Raw genomic sequence first — 15,897 nt, forward strand, 5'->3', positions numbered from 1 at the left:
GCCCTCTCTTTTTCAAGGGACTTGATGTAAAGAGATGCTTCTTGCAAAAGTTCTGCCCTTGGAGTCTGCAGGAAGATAAAATGAAACACATGATCAAGAAATCTGAATTTGGCTAAAAAAATCACACCTTTTTCCAGTATTTTGCTCGGCAATATCATCAACTTAGATGGTGAATCATTAAGAAATGAATATGGCTATTAGGCTGCCAATTTGGTTTAGAATGCCATGATTGTGTCTGTGATTCTTGTCCGATTCTTACCAATGTAAGAAAACACTGCCATTTTTACTAAGCCGAACAAGCTAAATGACTGAACCTGTCTGTTGGTATCAAAACAGAGATCATTGCCTCTGTTTGTTGGTATCAAAATAGAGTATTGACATCTAACAAGAAAATGACGTTCTTTTCATCATTGTATTGACAATTGAGTAAACAAGTATGTGTCCAATGTAAAAAAGATGAACCGGAATGCAACGAAACCTTGGGCAAAATTCTGGGGACCATAAACCTAAGCTTCGAGTATAGCTCGATGATGTTCTCTCTCATGCAGCTGTCTCTCCTCGAGCTCTGAAGTCTCCCTCCATCATTACGCTCTACCCTCCTGCGCTTCCTCCGGCGGGATCCCTCCACGGCATTGGCAGTCTCCCCTCCACCTTCCATGACAAAACTCCTAAGACTTCCAGCGCCACTCTTGTGTCCAATAATGTCTATCTTTAGAGTTCGATGCAGAGGAGTGGAGGAGGAACATGTCCTTTTTATGTTGTTCTGTTGAGTGGGTGAGGAAAGGAATACCTTCTAAGGCGGTTGGAAAAGTGCAGCGTATAGAGAGATAAGACAATGATTTGTCTCAAAACATATGCTCTCTCTCTTTTGTGCTTTTGATTTCTGCCTATAACACAAAATCAGGATGAAGATGGTATAGGAAGAATTCTTTAATGCTATCGGGCTCATGCGAGTTTGAAACATTCGCTACCTTTGATTTTTAGTCATTTCACGTGAGACCTGTACGATCCGACGGTTATGAATTAGCGAGCTCACCTTATCATAATGTAATTAATATTTGCTCAGGATCGACACATGCTAAGTGTGTGCATCAATTTCTTAATTTTACACAAATATGTTGGAAAGGCTAGAGGAGACATGACGAGTGTGCATGAGATTCTAGTTGAGGCGGGTGAAAACCCAACAAATATTTTTTACCATGGTCATCTGGAACCAACCCACCTTTATATTAAAGCGGAAACAAGAGTTTTGGCACAAAAAAAAAAAATTTATTGAACGAGTAATTAATATGCTAATCATGATGGGCGTTAGACCTTTCTTGATCGTATGTCATAAATCCCAAGTGCTTAATTAACTCTCTTAATTTTCCTTAGAAGTTGAGAGGATCCTCTACATCAATATGTAATTTACCGGATTATTAGCTTACATGTACGTCATGTGATTCACAAATTTAATTATAATCGTGTGAATCTAGGATCTATAATCCTTAAGTTTAGTAAGTTCACGTGAGATCCACATTATTCAGTCACCGTGACATATTGAGTTTGCTTGAAATTGATGCACCTAATATTAATAACTGTGACCAGCTGCGATGGCAAACTTTGAGACAAGGCGTGATGGTTGGCAAGTTTTTTGTCCAAAAAAAAAGTGTAGTTTTGTTATAACCAAAGTGAGGGAGGATTTCAACTTGTGCACATTAAAGGAATAATTGTTGGAAGATCAATTTATCTTTAAGATCATGACCCATAGCACAAATTTAAACCGAATTTATTTTGCCAATGAGTAATTCAAATGCGAATTAATGATAGCCGTTAGATCTTCTCTCCAAAATGTCATGTGATCCTATGTGATAAAATTTTATCTCGATTTGCTTTTTATGTTGTAAAGCTTCTTTTACATTCATTTTTTTTGTTTGCCCCTGGGTGTTCTACTTCTACATGCGCTGTCTATATTATTTGACAGACATAAAAAGAACCTCCTAATTTTAAGAATCGCAATCCTTTTTCCCTTTCTCATATGTATTTTATTTTATAAAATTTCAATTTAGGAAAAAAATTTATATTTTGTACTTCTATTCTATCAATTAACATTTTAACGATCAACTTCTCCTATAATAACATTTATGTTACTTAATATTGTCATAATATCGACCAATTTCATTCTTTTGACTAAGGAAGAATTTGCAAATTGATAAAACTAGGTGAAAGAATTTTCCACCTGCATGGAAAAGACTTTTTGATCTCCTATTAAAAAATTTCCCAATTCTTCCTTTACGGCTTCAACTCTTACATGAAGTTCATGCTTAATAGAATTTGAATCTTCTCTCTCACACACTCAGAAATGTTTAAGGCGCTGCACGCTTCACAGAAAACTTCTTCTGGAAAATTATTTTTTGGATTTTTTGGTGTTCGTTTCATTGAAAATAAATGAGTCAAGGAACATTTTTTCTTTCATGGAAAAAGTACATTCGAAAGTGAGGAAAATTATTTTCTCTTTTTTAGAGTAGGAAAACATGTTCCATCATCTTTCTTTAATCAACTCCTTCACATTTCCTTTTAGATTTTATTTTTCTGTTTCTTTTTTACTTGTTATTTTTTAAAATCAAATTTTTAAAATTTAAATTTATTTTTTACCTGCTTCCTTATTCGGTTGCCAGCCACCAAGGCCTCTCCTAACCATAGGCTGCGCGGGCTTTGCTATAGGCCAACGAGGCCTTGCCTCTCATCGTCAAATTTGGCGATGCTTGGCCGTGCCTGCGGCTGGTTAAAGAAGAAGGGTAAAGAAAGGAAAAAAGAAAAAGAAAAGCCAAAAATTTAAAAATAAAATTTCGAAATTCCTAAAAAAATAAAAAATAAAAGTTAACAAAAAAAACAAAAAAAAATAAATAAAAATAAATAAAAATAAGAAAAAATAATTAAAATGGAGGAAAATCAAATATGATTTTTCGTACCGAATGACATAATTTTTCTTTTCAATTCATTTTTAGGTTTTAGCAGAACATCGGAACATATTATCATTTTCCTGGAAAATGGCTTCTTGGAAACTATTTTTCGGAAACAACTCATTTTTCTCGAAATGTATGACTCCTAAGTATATATTTTCACGGAATTTCTTTGTAATGTCTATTTTCATTAAGAACTTCTTTTCATTATTTGACGATTGAATTTATTTTTTATAAGCTATCAAATCTAGTCACCCCTAAGTAGTCTATTTTCACGAATAAAACACTTGATATATACTTTTCAAGTCCCCATGTGAATTAATAACAAGCTTTTTCCTGCAATTTTTCCGTTTTATTAATTGATAGATGTTGACACCTAAATTTTGATTTTTCTTAAAATCATTCATTTCAAACATAAAATGAGAACTAGTCATAGTTCTCACCAAAAAGTAAATTTCTCATGCATTGCATATTTACTTTTCGTCAGTCGTGTGTATCATTGTATTCGGGCCGTAGAAAGTAATTGAGCTTAAATTGACAAGCAGACGGATTGGGCATCACATGGAAAATTCGGCTAAGCATGGGAAGATTGCCGAAAATTCTAAGAGGGCTTGAACTTATTTTCTGATTTAATTCAGCCCATTTTGCTCATTTAAATGTTAAAGGCTCATAATTAATTATTCATTTAATTAATTAAAATCCAATTTGAGCCCGAGATTGTATAGTTAAGTCCGTAAGAGTGGGAAATTGAGCTAGCCCATGACAATTTCTTTTGTGGCGGAAATTATTGAGGAGTTTTAATGAGATCCGACTTTTGAAGATCAGAATTTTTAATTCGATGGTCATTAAAGAATCCTACTTCAACTAGGATTATGCAACCCTTTAGTCTATAAATACCTCATTATACCTTGGGGTTAGGGGGGCGACATTCATTATACACATACGGCTGAGAAAAAGAAAGAGGGATCCATAGCTTAGTTGATCTCCTCCATGGCAACCCCTATGGGCATAAAGCTTATGTACAGATAAAGCCAAAAGAGGAGCACGCCCTCAACAGTTCCTGTTTGCATCACCAAAGGCTCCAACTTCAATACTTGTTCATGCATATTTGTCGCCACGAATTTAGCCACGGAGTCGCATCAACCCAACCGCTGTCCAGGCATGTTTTAGCTTCTGTTCCAACAGGTTTTGTGCATTGATTCAGCGCCGATTCAACGGTTGTTCGACACCAGTTCACCCGCATATAGATGGATGAGCATTGTTTTGATTTTTATCCCAATTGTTTGATTTGATGTTATCCATTGGTTGTTCAATATTATCTCATGTAAATCGGATAATAATCTATAATAATCGGACTTTATCTAATAGCTAAGATTCTCTTGAAATTGGATAATGTTGGATTTGTTGCGGGTAAGATTTTGATCTCGATAATTATCCGTAGCATTTGAGTTGGTTGATTGCATATTCAATGATCATTTTATCTTATCTCATGCAAGTGTTTTCTTTTTTTAATGTACTCGATTAGAGATAAAATTTGATTTGGATTGAGTGTTATTTGAATTTTCTTTGAGGATTATCTCAAAACAAAATTTCCAATCCTTAAAGATAATTTTCTCAAATTAAAGTTGGATCAATTTTGGATGATGAAAGGTAGGCCCTCACTCAACAATTTCGGCAACCCCTCTTTGAATTTTTGAAATTTCCACTTAATTAACTCACTTTTTATTTTATTTTTGTCATGATTGTTTGTTATAAAATTTGCACATTTTTAAATAAACATGCCCATAATATATGCTCCCCTATGTGTCTAGACCCGTCGGAAAAATAAATCACACCTTGTGCATGATCTTATGGAATGGGATGGTGATTTAGTATAGAAATTTGTGTTCTGTCCTTTGGTGAAAGGGATGTTTTTCTATACATATATCCGCATACCGGCTCGAATCCTCGAGGATGTAGCAGATAAAATCTCGCTCTAGCCCGGATCTTTGAAAATGAGAGGATTTTCGAAAAAATTAAAAATTAAAGGTATATTATGGGCATTTTTGTTTATTTTTATTCATATTTTTTATTGCTTTTGAATGTTTTCTTTTATTGCTGAAAATACCAAAAAAATCATCATATGGGTGCTTAATATATGATCTTCATGTCACATTTCTTTTTTCAATTAATCAAAATCGTTTAATTCACATCGATCAATCGGAAAGGCATTTTCATGAAATATCGATAGGGCATTAATTTTTCAATTAGCGTAACCAAGTCCCCGGACTCATTCTCTTCGGTTCGTAGAGATAAAATAGTTCTCCCGCTATTTTATATAGGTTTCTAATCAACCTACCGTAAATGATTAGTGGCGGCTTCGATTAAATATTTTCTCATGAATAAACATAAGTTGCGATTCAGTAGGACTTGAGAGGCTCCGAATTAGGTTAGTTGATTTAATTAACCTAATAATCCGTTAGCGTAAATTTTAGGTCGCGACAATAGAACACAAATAAATCCATATGAAGCAACCAATTTCTTACAAAAAGAAAAAAAAAGATAAGGAATATCGTCACATAAGCAACATTTTACATGTCATTACCCAAATAAAATGAAAGGCAAAACACAGACAATAACCTTAAATATCGAAACGTGCATTAAATTAGAGGAGGCTGTTTGAGAAAGGCCCACTAGCCCAAGACCGCCAAACCGCCCATTATAACGAAAGCCAACGACCCAACCAGGGACAAGACGATGGAGATGGCCACGCGGTCACAAAACTTGTCGAAGACGTTGCACACTTTCCCCCACTGCACGTGCGAGTTCCCATCGTGGCCGATGACCCCGATGGCCGTGGCGGCGCCGCTGCCAGAGAAGAGGAGAGCCACCATGATGATGTCCGCGATTGCCACTGCCGAGGCCAGCGCTCGGCTCTTGCCGGCCTTGTTGGCGAATAAGAGGAGCAAGGAGAGCGCGGCGTAGCCGCTCGCTACAGCATTAGCCACCACAAAGTACCTGAATAGAGAAAATATTTTAGTTATTTTACACTGAAACAATTCTATTGAAACTTCCTTTTCTTGTTTGTCATGAAACTTTATGTGAAAATAAAATCTTCTCAATTCAATTACTCGATGCGTAATTATGGCCCGACCTATGGAATCCACTATATCAGCAGTCGAACCGCTTGGCCCGTCATGAGGTTTAATATTGGCAATTGACAATCTGCGATCAAGATGGGATTTTTCTTTTTCTTTACGGATCTTATTAATAAGCGTTTTCGAGGCACTTGTTAAACATATTTAATAATGAATCTTCCAGTAATAACCTATTGTTTAGTTAACTTGACAAGTGTTATCGAATCATTTTTTTATTACAAAAAAATAAAATAAAATAATTAGGATTCGGTGCGATCAAAGTATTAAATACTAGGATGTTCACAGTTGAATTTACTGCAAAAGTCAATAGACACACAGAATTAAATGAGGCGTAGGTGGTATGCTTATTCAATCTAAAGCTGCTCAGAGTGGGTGGGACGCGAAGGCTTTCAATGCATAATCGATATGCCCGGCCTATAAATGTCCCCAACTTCCCAGTTCCCATAAATTAAATTGGTCAAGTTTCGAAAGAAAATTAAAGGATAATTATTAAGCAGCAAAGCTAGGAGTTTACTAAGAAGATACACACAAAAAAAAAAAAAAAAAATCATCAATATATACGACAATCTTGTTTTTTTTTTTTTTCAAACAGAACATATACGATCTTTGTTGACGAGTGTTATTCTAGATGCACTTGTCAAACGATCAATTAAGGACACTTTGCAGCTTTGAGATGTACTAATTGTCCTTGTGATATGCATTATCAATATTTCAAAAAATTGAATTGTTTTTAATCTTATGCTATTAGTCCATAATCCAATTTTGTATTAAAAAAAGGGGGGTTATTGATGGACCCTAATGTCCCACTAAATATAGGGCATGACAGGCCACATATAGTTTCCTCCATTATAATTGAATATCGACCACATTAGATATCTCCAATACATGATAGTCTCTACAAGACTCTTTTATCTTCTACAGTAAAATTACACTTACTGCACAAACTCCATGAAGTACTTAGAACAAATTATCAATAGCAAGGAAAATCAACGAGCACTTTTTATATGGTACTGAGCCCGTGCGACTCGTATATTACGCAATCTACCTCTATCGACACAGCTCAGTTAACTATCCAGATCAATGGCGATAAATCATGGATTGGAATTACACGGCTCGTGCACTTGAAATTAGTCCGGCAAATAAATTTACCGAAAAGGAGGAAAAAGAGGGGAGCGAGGAACGTACACGAAGGCGGACAAGTAGTGCCACTTGGCAGTGACGGGGACGTGGAGAGGCGGCAACCCGGAGCCGACCTGGACGGGCACGGTCTTGGTCTGCTTGTCGACCCCGAGGACCACGGCGGCGGCGAGGGTAAGCGCCATGGCCAGGAGCCTCAGCACCAAACCGCAAGTCCTCGTCCTCCTACCCTCCCTATATCCCCCCGCGGCCTTGTTCGCTTCGCTGTCCCCGTTCATGGTTGTCTCTATCCCCGGCGGAGTCGTAACTAGGGTTTCGTGTATGTCAGAGAGAGAGAGAGAGAGAGAGAGAGAGAGAGAGAGATGAATAGTGAGATGAAATGGGGAATTCAATTTATAAAGAGAGGCAAATGCAAGAGGTCGGCCAGAGAGAGACAGAGAGAGAGTTTGGACAAGCAGGAAGGTGTGAAAGGAAGGTTTGGACTCGTGCGTTGTTTGGGGGGATGTGGAAGCTTAAGAAGAGTTCACAAGGAAGCGATTTCGTCTGTGAAGTTATGGCGTGCATGGAAGGTTGGGTGTACACATTCCCAATTCGGCTATGCGTGCATTCGTACTTTGACTTTTCTTTTCAACAATTCTTACTATTTTACAAAGTTTGATGCTAGGTAACATGGCTTGTGGCGCGGCTCTAATCGCGTATTTTCATATGACCCGGCTTTTTAAAGGGAAAAAGTTACCAAAAATTCCAAACTATGCAAACTGTTACACATCTACTCTAAATTATTCTTTGGTGACTGTTGACATCGAAAATCGGCCTAGGCCTCTTATGACTAGAAGGCCCATGAGAATGGCTCACTTTCGCCGAACTCTAGATGTGACATGCATCGGTAGCCAATAACATGGCGAAATCGACGCTCGTATAATGAAAATGCCGGTGACACAGCAGAATTGGTACGTCACACCAACGGACCAGCAGAGTAGATAAGTCAGCACTTCAAACTGTCCAAAGGACAAGAAGAGCGGCTATCAAAGCCAATTCGAGAAATTAGGGATAGGACGTACAAAAATAACCACACATGACAGTTATACTTTGTGCTAGGTTATTTATAGTCCGAGACAAGTCTTTGTAGACGACCCTTTTTCAATAAAAAAAACAATCAATGATACTTATCTTTATGCTCTGCAATTGATCCTACTCGCGATTTTCTTTATCCGCTTTTACCTTTATCGCACAATTTATCTTTTAGTCATTTACTTGACTTCCTGGAGTCGCCATAAGAACCTTTTGATTATCAAATCCGAAGGTTCTATGCATTTGGTGAAATGTCTTTCGTTGCGGACATTTCCGGTGAAATAGTGATAAAAAAATCCATAAAATTACAAACTTATACTCATGTGATATATTTACCCCAAAGTTATACCGGTTTGCCACATTTACTCTAAACTTTTTTTTTTTTTTGTGTCACCAGAAATCCCAAACTTGTAGCATGATACATTAACCCCGGCATATGTATCACACATCTATAAGTTTGGGGTTTTTGGTATTAAAAGAAAATAATTTAGGGTAAATGTGCCACACGAGTAAAAAGTTTGGGATTTTTTGCTTGGAGTAAACATGTCTCGTAGATACAAATTTAGGGTTTTTGATGTCATGAATTTTTTTTCCAGTAAATGTGTCAATATAATTATAATTTACGGTTTTGATGACTTTCACCTTGTTTTAAATGACCAATTAGAGCGTGCCGCACGTGACTTAGTGCACAAATACCGCGTACTAGCTTTAGTATTAGCCAAAATTAAGGTTTTTATCCTCTTTCTTTTGGTCGATCGAATTCATGTATACAAATTAGGACGACTCTTCCGGGTATGGTCAAAAGAAAAAGCATTCAAGAGAAAGTAACTTCTTTTTCTCTTCGACTCTCGGAAACTAAGGGATTGAATTTGAGAACTCCTACCGCATAACATACATGTATGCTCCATGCATTTGACTTTTACGTGTGTACGAGAAGGTACAACTTGTAGAAATTTCCATCGGGAGGCCTACGCACCTAGTACGTGAAGCATACGAATACTATTATGACTACACCCATCAATAAACGACATCGCTTGAAATTAACTAAGGCTTGGTGTTTTTTGTGGAAAACAATATAGAAAAATGTTTTATAGATTTTTCGGCATTTGGTTCACAGAAAATAAACTAATTAAATAAAATATTTTCATCAATGAAAAAAATACCTTTAAAAGTAGCGAAAATGATTTCCTCTTTTTGAAGGGAGGAAATTATTTTTCCTCATCTTTCTTCTCTATAGTCCTTCGAATTAAATTTTTTTATTAATTTAAAAAAATATGAATTTCTAATAGTTTTCTAATTTCTTAATTTTTTGCTTTTCATTTTTTTTCTTTTCTTTCTTCTACAACCAATCACCGTCCACGGCGATGGCCGGCGACCGGCCATAGGCAAGGGATGAGCCTTGTTGGCCTTAGGTGAAACTCCATGTCGTTAGATCCGGCGAGCTCAAGTTTCGCCGGCCTTAGGCAAGCGGCTGTGGTCGGCGCCACAAGAGGAACAAAAAAGAAAAGAAAAATAAAAACTGATTAAAAAATTTAAAATTCTAATTATTTTTTCAGGAAAATCAATTCCTTACCAAATGACATAAAATGCTTTCCAGTTCACTTTTAGGTATCAGCTAAACACCGAAAAATATTGCCAATATTTAAAAAAATGACTTTTCGAAAAATATTTTTCAAAAACATTGCATTTTTTTTCCAAAACGAACGTATCTAAATTTACTTTCGTTAAGACCACCCATGCGCTTGCTTGTATGTAGATAACCCTATTCATGCAACAAGGTGACAATTATGAACGCAACGACCAATGAATGTGAAGCTTTATTGGCTGAATAAAACTGTTTTGGATATATCTAATAATTGTAGTAATTGCACAACGTAGATATAGTTGGGAGATATGTGGAGGTTGGTGAGGGAAATCCATATTTCTTGGGCAATCTTTAATGGGCAATTGGGTGTGAACATTTCCCATACTTTCATACGGTTTGATTTCTGGCATGACGTCATGAATTTCGAAGGTGGAGGATATGACCTTGCCTTTTCAATACATTTATGGACTTCCCTATGAATAGGGTTTGCCTTACCTTTTCTGAGTCAAAAATTCAAAACCCTATCTTGACAATTTATTCATCTTCTTTTGTTGATTTAGTAATTTATACCTTTGGCCTTCTGTCGGAATTTTTCTAGTGAGCTAGGGAGTTTGCAAGACTAGTAAGTAATTAGGGTTTTATGTCCATTTCATGGACCGCTCAGAGTTATTACGTAAGAAATTGTGAGTGCTACCGAGTTATGCGCTGTTGGTCATGTACTTGCATAGTGTTAGGTTAGTATACATAATTAATTAGGTTGAGGGCCTATCTTTAGTTGAACCAATAACAAAAAAAAAAAAAAAAAAAACAAGACCGTGTTGTCCAATGGCTCTTAATTTAATAGGTACCAAGAATAAAAAAATTTCTAGAAAGACAGATAAGTAAAGGCTTATGATTGTGGCCATATATATATATATATATATATATATATATATATATATATATATATATATATATATATATATTTGAAAAAAAGATGTATTGTTAAGGGACATGAGTGTAAAGACTTTGTTATATGCCAAATGCTTGTGAAATATTCGGCAAATCCAATGAACCGGTCAAGTATAGGCGTTTTGGTTTTATAGACGATCCTTGCCGGAGCAGTTTGTGCATAGGTGATGGGTTTGAACGAGTTAACTCCAGTTATCGAGCCGAAAATCGAAACCCTAGTCAACTGTCCTTATCTTCTCAATACAAGATATCGATTCCTTCCACGCTTCATCAAGCACCCTTAATTCTTTAGACGGGCGATATCTGTCCAGCGCATTGCAAAAGATCCGAATCCCCAAGAACGAGGAGGAGAAAGAAACCGGGTTTAGTAGATGAGAGTCAATGTGAATTTAATAGATCGTACACATTGATAGTCAAAGAAATCTCATGCGAGATTATGACAGAGCGGCAATCCTGTATTTTTAAATTTTTCGGGTCAGGATAAGGTTCCCAGGCTTCCCAGCATCCAGACTGGCATTTCACACCTGGCCAGCAAAAAATAAAAAAAAATTAATGAAAAATTGTGAGGGATACGTGGCAAAGATATATCCATGCACGATATGATTTTAAAATTCTTGCATGCTTTCCTTCAATGGAGAAGAGACATCACACGATTCTTGCGGAGCGCGGTTCTAACGCGTCCTGCAAAATCTGTCGGATTGGACAATGACCCTTGATCTACTACAAGACAATTGTAAACTGAAATGCTACGTGGACAGCTATCTCACGGCCACGTCATCCTGACTGTGTTTTTCTTGCCGAATGGGTTGAAAAAACTCAAACTGAGAGAGAGAAGCCGCGGCGGCTCCGTCCAAGCACCAACAAGAGCCACCAAATGGTCGCCAGCCGTGCCGTCCTTCATCCGATCACGGCTGGCGCAGCATTCAGTAGAAGCGCGGGCACACACACATAACGATTTGAGGGAGAGCAGGTACACTTAGAGAGAGAAGTGGCGACGGCTCGCCACCGCTTCTCGCCTCCATGGACTCAAGTCACTTTGAATTTGCCATGGCCAAGATCGTACGACCTCAACTATTTATCGTCACCAGTGTCGTGCCACCTCGGCCAGCCTTTCTAGTGGTCATTGTGACCCTGGCCACCTCCGAAGTGTGGCCGCTAGGCCCCGCAAGGATCACCAATTCCTGCTGGGGGGCAGCCTTCGCCGGGTCGTGGTGACCCTAGCCCCTTCCAGACTGTGGCCGCTAGGTTCTGCAAGGGGCACCAATTCTTCCTGGGGCTGACACAATTGTATTTCCTTTCTTCGTTATTGTAGATGTATGTATCTTATTTAAAAAATTACAAGCCACATAAGATGCCACACATTCGCCACGTCATCAATCCGTTCACAATTTTAACAGGAGGACCAAATTTGAATAGATGTTTTCATATAGTTTAATGGCCATGTTGACCGAAAAACGATGCGGGGACAAATTCTCTATCTGGTCTGTTTATTGAATTTTACTTTAGATAATTCACTCATATTAGGATTAGCAGTTAAACTTCCTCGCGATTAATAAGGTCAACATTGTCATCAAAATTGCTTAAGTTAGGATGGACTCAATAATTAATGCACCTAACATGCACCTACAGAAGATTAAGCGTATTGAATCGATTTGACTTCGCGTGCCATTATGTATAAACGCTCTCAAGCGGGGACCATCGAATCTCGACTTTGATTTGCATCTTGCTTGACTCATAAGATTATCGACGGGCCAAAGTTACGGATTCCCAAGTTCTGTGCATGTGCAATTAGCACAACTAATGGAATTGATCCAAATATGGGGTCGATTATCTTCATTCAATTGCATGACTCATTGTTAAGTATGTTAAACGAGGTCATCTTAAACGGGTTCCTTTAGATCACTTGTTAAGTATGTTACAAGATTAATAATCCACTTTTCAAGATAATAATTACACTTAACACGAGACTTTCTATCTATTGAAGGATTTTAGAAGTTCTTTAATTGGTTGCCTAATAAATCCCTAGAGGCATTAGCTAATGGAATCCGAGCAAATTACCCCAATAGAAATGAATCTATTGTACGATGTTAGCTTAGAGTGTGTTTGGTTCGACAGTTGGGAAAAGCCTTTAGCCTAAAGCGTTTTGGGGAATGCAAGATTGTTTGGTAAATTGTAATTGAAAAACATGTTTTAAAGCAACTTTAGGCTAAATGCTGTTTGGTGTACACTATATTTGGAGAGTCCTTTCATGTATTCAATTTATTTTCTTTAATTCTAATTTGTTTAAAATTGAAAAAAAAATCGTGACCTTAACTTTGATATTATAGCGTAGACACTAATGTAAAAGAGTCATATTGACAAATTTAAAAAAAAAATCACATCAAAGTGCATCTATCTTAATTAAAAATAGAGTCATTTCATTTTAATAAACATGGTCACATATGTCCTTAGGAAAGAAATATATTATCCTTAAATATTGCAAACCCCCTTAATGACTGAAGAAATCAAATGAAAAAATGACCGCAACTTTTATATTTAGTTCGTGTTGAGGGTAAAGTGAAAGGAAGGTGTTAACGACTTTATAAATAAAAAATCACACTTCTTTTTTGGCTAAAGAAGTCAAATAGAAAAAAGTCACATAAATTAGTTATGAACATTTCTATTTTTTCCAATCTAGTCGTACAACTTTGTGCGAAATTTTAATGTAGTCTTTTTGGTCAATTGTCGCTGGAAATTGATGACGTGGCAGTTCAATCATCATTTGCTATTTTAGGTGGTACACTGCCATATCAGTGATTTTTAGAAAAAATTAGCTATAATGACTATATTAGAATTCCGCACGAAGACTTAGGACTAAATTTACAAAATTGAAAAGTTTATGATTGAATTGGCATTTGCACAATAAATTTAGTACTGAATGGACAATTTCCCCTACAATATCCATACAATATTATATGAATGTGTGTACTCTGTGTATATAAAACAAGGAATCCTTGAGAATTCACAGTAAAATATAGACTCCATTTTCTCAATTCAAAACACATAGCACCGTCGATGATTTCCCTTTTCAGGAATAATAGTTGGGAATTTAGGAACAAAAGAGACATAATTGTCGTGGCGAAAAATGAAAATAAAAGAAAGTCGATACTAAGTATCATGGCAATAATTCTTGCGTCAGTGTGATCCTAAATTAGGCTATAAATTTTCATCAGAATTTAATTCTAACTTTTTTACAAAGAATTATGGAGGTTGGTGAAGGATATCCGTACTTTAGTGGATTTATTATTCTTATGTTTTTTTCTTAAGATTTAATGGGCATAATCACAAGAGAAATGCTTCCATGATAGTACTGTCAAGAACGGTGCAATCTCAACTGTAAACTCACGTACTATCACCGCGTATTTTACGTAAAGCACTAATTAATTGGAGATCATATGGTCATAAATAACTGACAATTTTATCAGATTATCATGCTCGCAGCTTCTTAATCACAATTCACGTGACTTTGCATGTGAAAACTTTCCATACTTTCATACGGTTTGATTTGTTACATAAAGTCGTGAATTCCTGTGGGGGGAGATACGATCTTGCCTTTTCAAACAGTCATGGGCCTCACTCTGAATAGGGTTTTGTCATCCTTTCCAATGTGAAAATTCAAACCCTTGTCTTGACGGTCTTCACCTTCCTTTATTCATAACAATTTATTGCGTCGGCCTTTTATTACTATTGAGCTACCAAGTTTTGAAAGACTTAGTACCTAACATGCTATGGTTGGTGGACTGAATTCAACTCTATTAAGTGTTTAGAGTAACGCGAAATTCAGGAGATGTGACCGCTTGTGAATAGGATCGGCGCGCAAATAGGAAGCTTAGAACCGTGGAGAAGTAGTCGTAACCGCATTTGAAGTATGTACTGCTTATAAGCAGTTTTGTTTAGTAGGCTAGAAAAGGCAGCGTGTAATCATTAGAAATGGATCCATCCTCAAGAACATATATTCTCACTACACTTCTATTAATTTACTGATATTAGTGGCTTCTCAGTTTCAGTCATTCATAGTTTTTTACCTTAAAACTTAATTTCTTTGTCTTAGTTACGCCAATTGAATCCCTATACAAAATCACCACTGAACCCATCTCATAAAATTTCGAAGGATCAACTTTTTTTAGTGCAGGATTGTTCACTATTTCGGTCAACGCCCACTTTTGGTGAACATAACAATTCACATGAAAGAATACCAGACAAATTAGCCTAATTTGATGATGACACCCGATAATGTGAACCCGTCAGCACGTTGTCCAATGACTCTTATTAGAGACTGGTACGTAAAAGCTCATGTGCCGCTTGATATGTAGGGAGAAACAACTTTGAAAGCATATATTGTAGAACTTAGAAGCCATTTTCACATAACTTGCTTTTTTACCAGAGTTTGGAGACACGAGCGTAGAGGCTCGGTTAACTACTGAATGCTCATAAAATATTCTAGAAATCCAATGAACCGGTTAAGTTTAAGGTTTTTTGGCGGCTCGCACTATTTCCACCTCTTTATTGGGTCCTAACACCCCTTATCACATTAGATTGATCATATTATCACTTATGGGTCTCATTCTTGATATAAGATTATTTCTTTCTTTTTTTTCTTCTTTCTTTTTCAATTTTACAAAAAGAAAAACTTACCCATGTCCATTCCCAACAACTTTTTTTTTTCAGCCGAGCCACTTCTTCCACACACATTATATTTCAATGTTTCCTTCATGTTTGTCTTCTTCTGAACGCATTCTCCGTTATTATAATCCAAGCAAGAAATAATTATATACTATAATAAATAAATGTTATTTTTATTTGCAAATTATTTACTTGATTTCCTTAGATTATTCTCATGATCGTAAATTTTTCGGATTTAATTTTTGGATCAAATTTACAAGAATCTACTAAAAATGAGTATTATAGCTGATGTATGCGTTATACACAACATACTCATAGATAAGCATTTTACTTGTTCTTAAGTTATTCATTTCCTATAATTTTTGAACCCATCCTGTGATAGAAGGGTTTAGTCGGTCTTCTAAAGTGATTA

General features: G+C 36.5%; 1 protein-coding gene across 1 annotated transcript; it reads right to left on the reverse strand.

The window, feature by feature from the left end:
- Nucleotides 1-5,424: 5,424 nt before the first annotated feature.
- On the reverse strand, nucleotides 5,425-7,689 carry LOC115755962 (CASP-like protein 1E1). Its single transcript, XM_048280220.1, has 3 exons — nucleotides 7,594-7,689; nucleotides 7,265-7,561; nucleotides 5,425-5,939 (listed from the first exon to the last, which is right to left on the reverse strand). Exons 2-3 carry the CDS (start codon nucleotides 7,492-7,494, stop codon nucleotides 5,615-5,617), a joined length of 555 nt encoding a protein of 184 aa, XP_048136177.1. The 5' UTR covers nucleotides 7,495-7,561; nucleotides 7,594-7,689; the 3' UTR covers nucleotides 5,425-5,614.
- Nucleotides 7,690-15,897: the final 8,208 nt, after the last annotated feature.

This window comes from Rhodamnia argentea, chromosome 6 (genome assembly GCF_020921035.1).
Source record: "Rhodamnia argentea isolate NSW1041297 chromosome 6, ASM2092103v1, whole genome shotgun sequence".
NCBI classification, from domain to species: domain Eukaryota; kingdom Viridiplantae; phylum Streptophyta; class Magnoliopsida; order Myrtales; family Myrtaceae; genus Rhodamnia; species Rhodamnia argentea.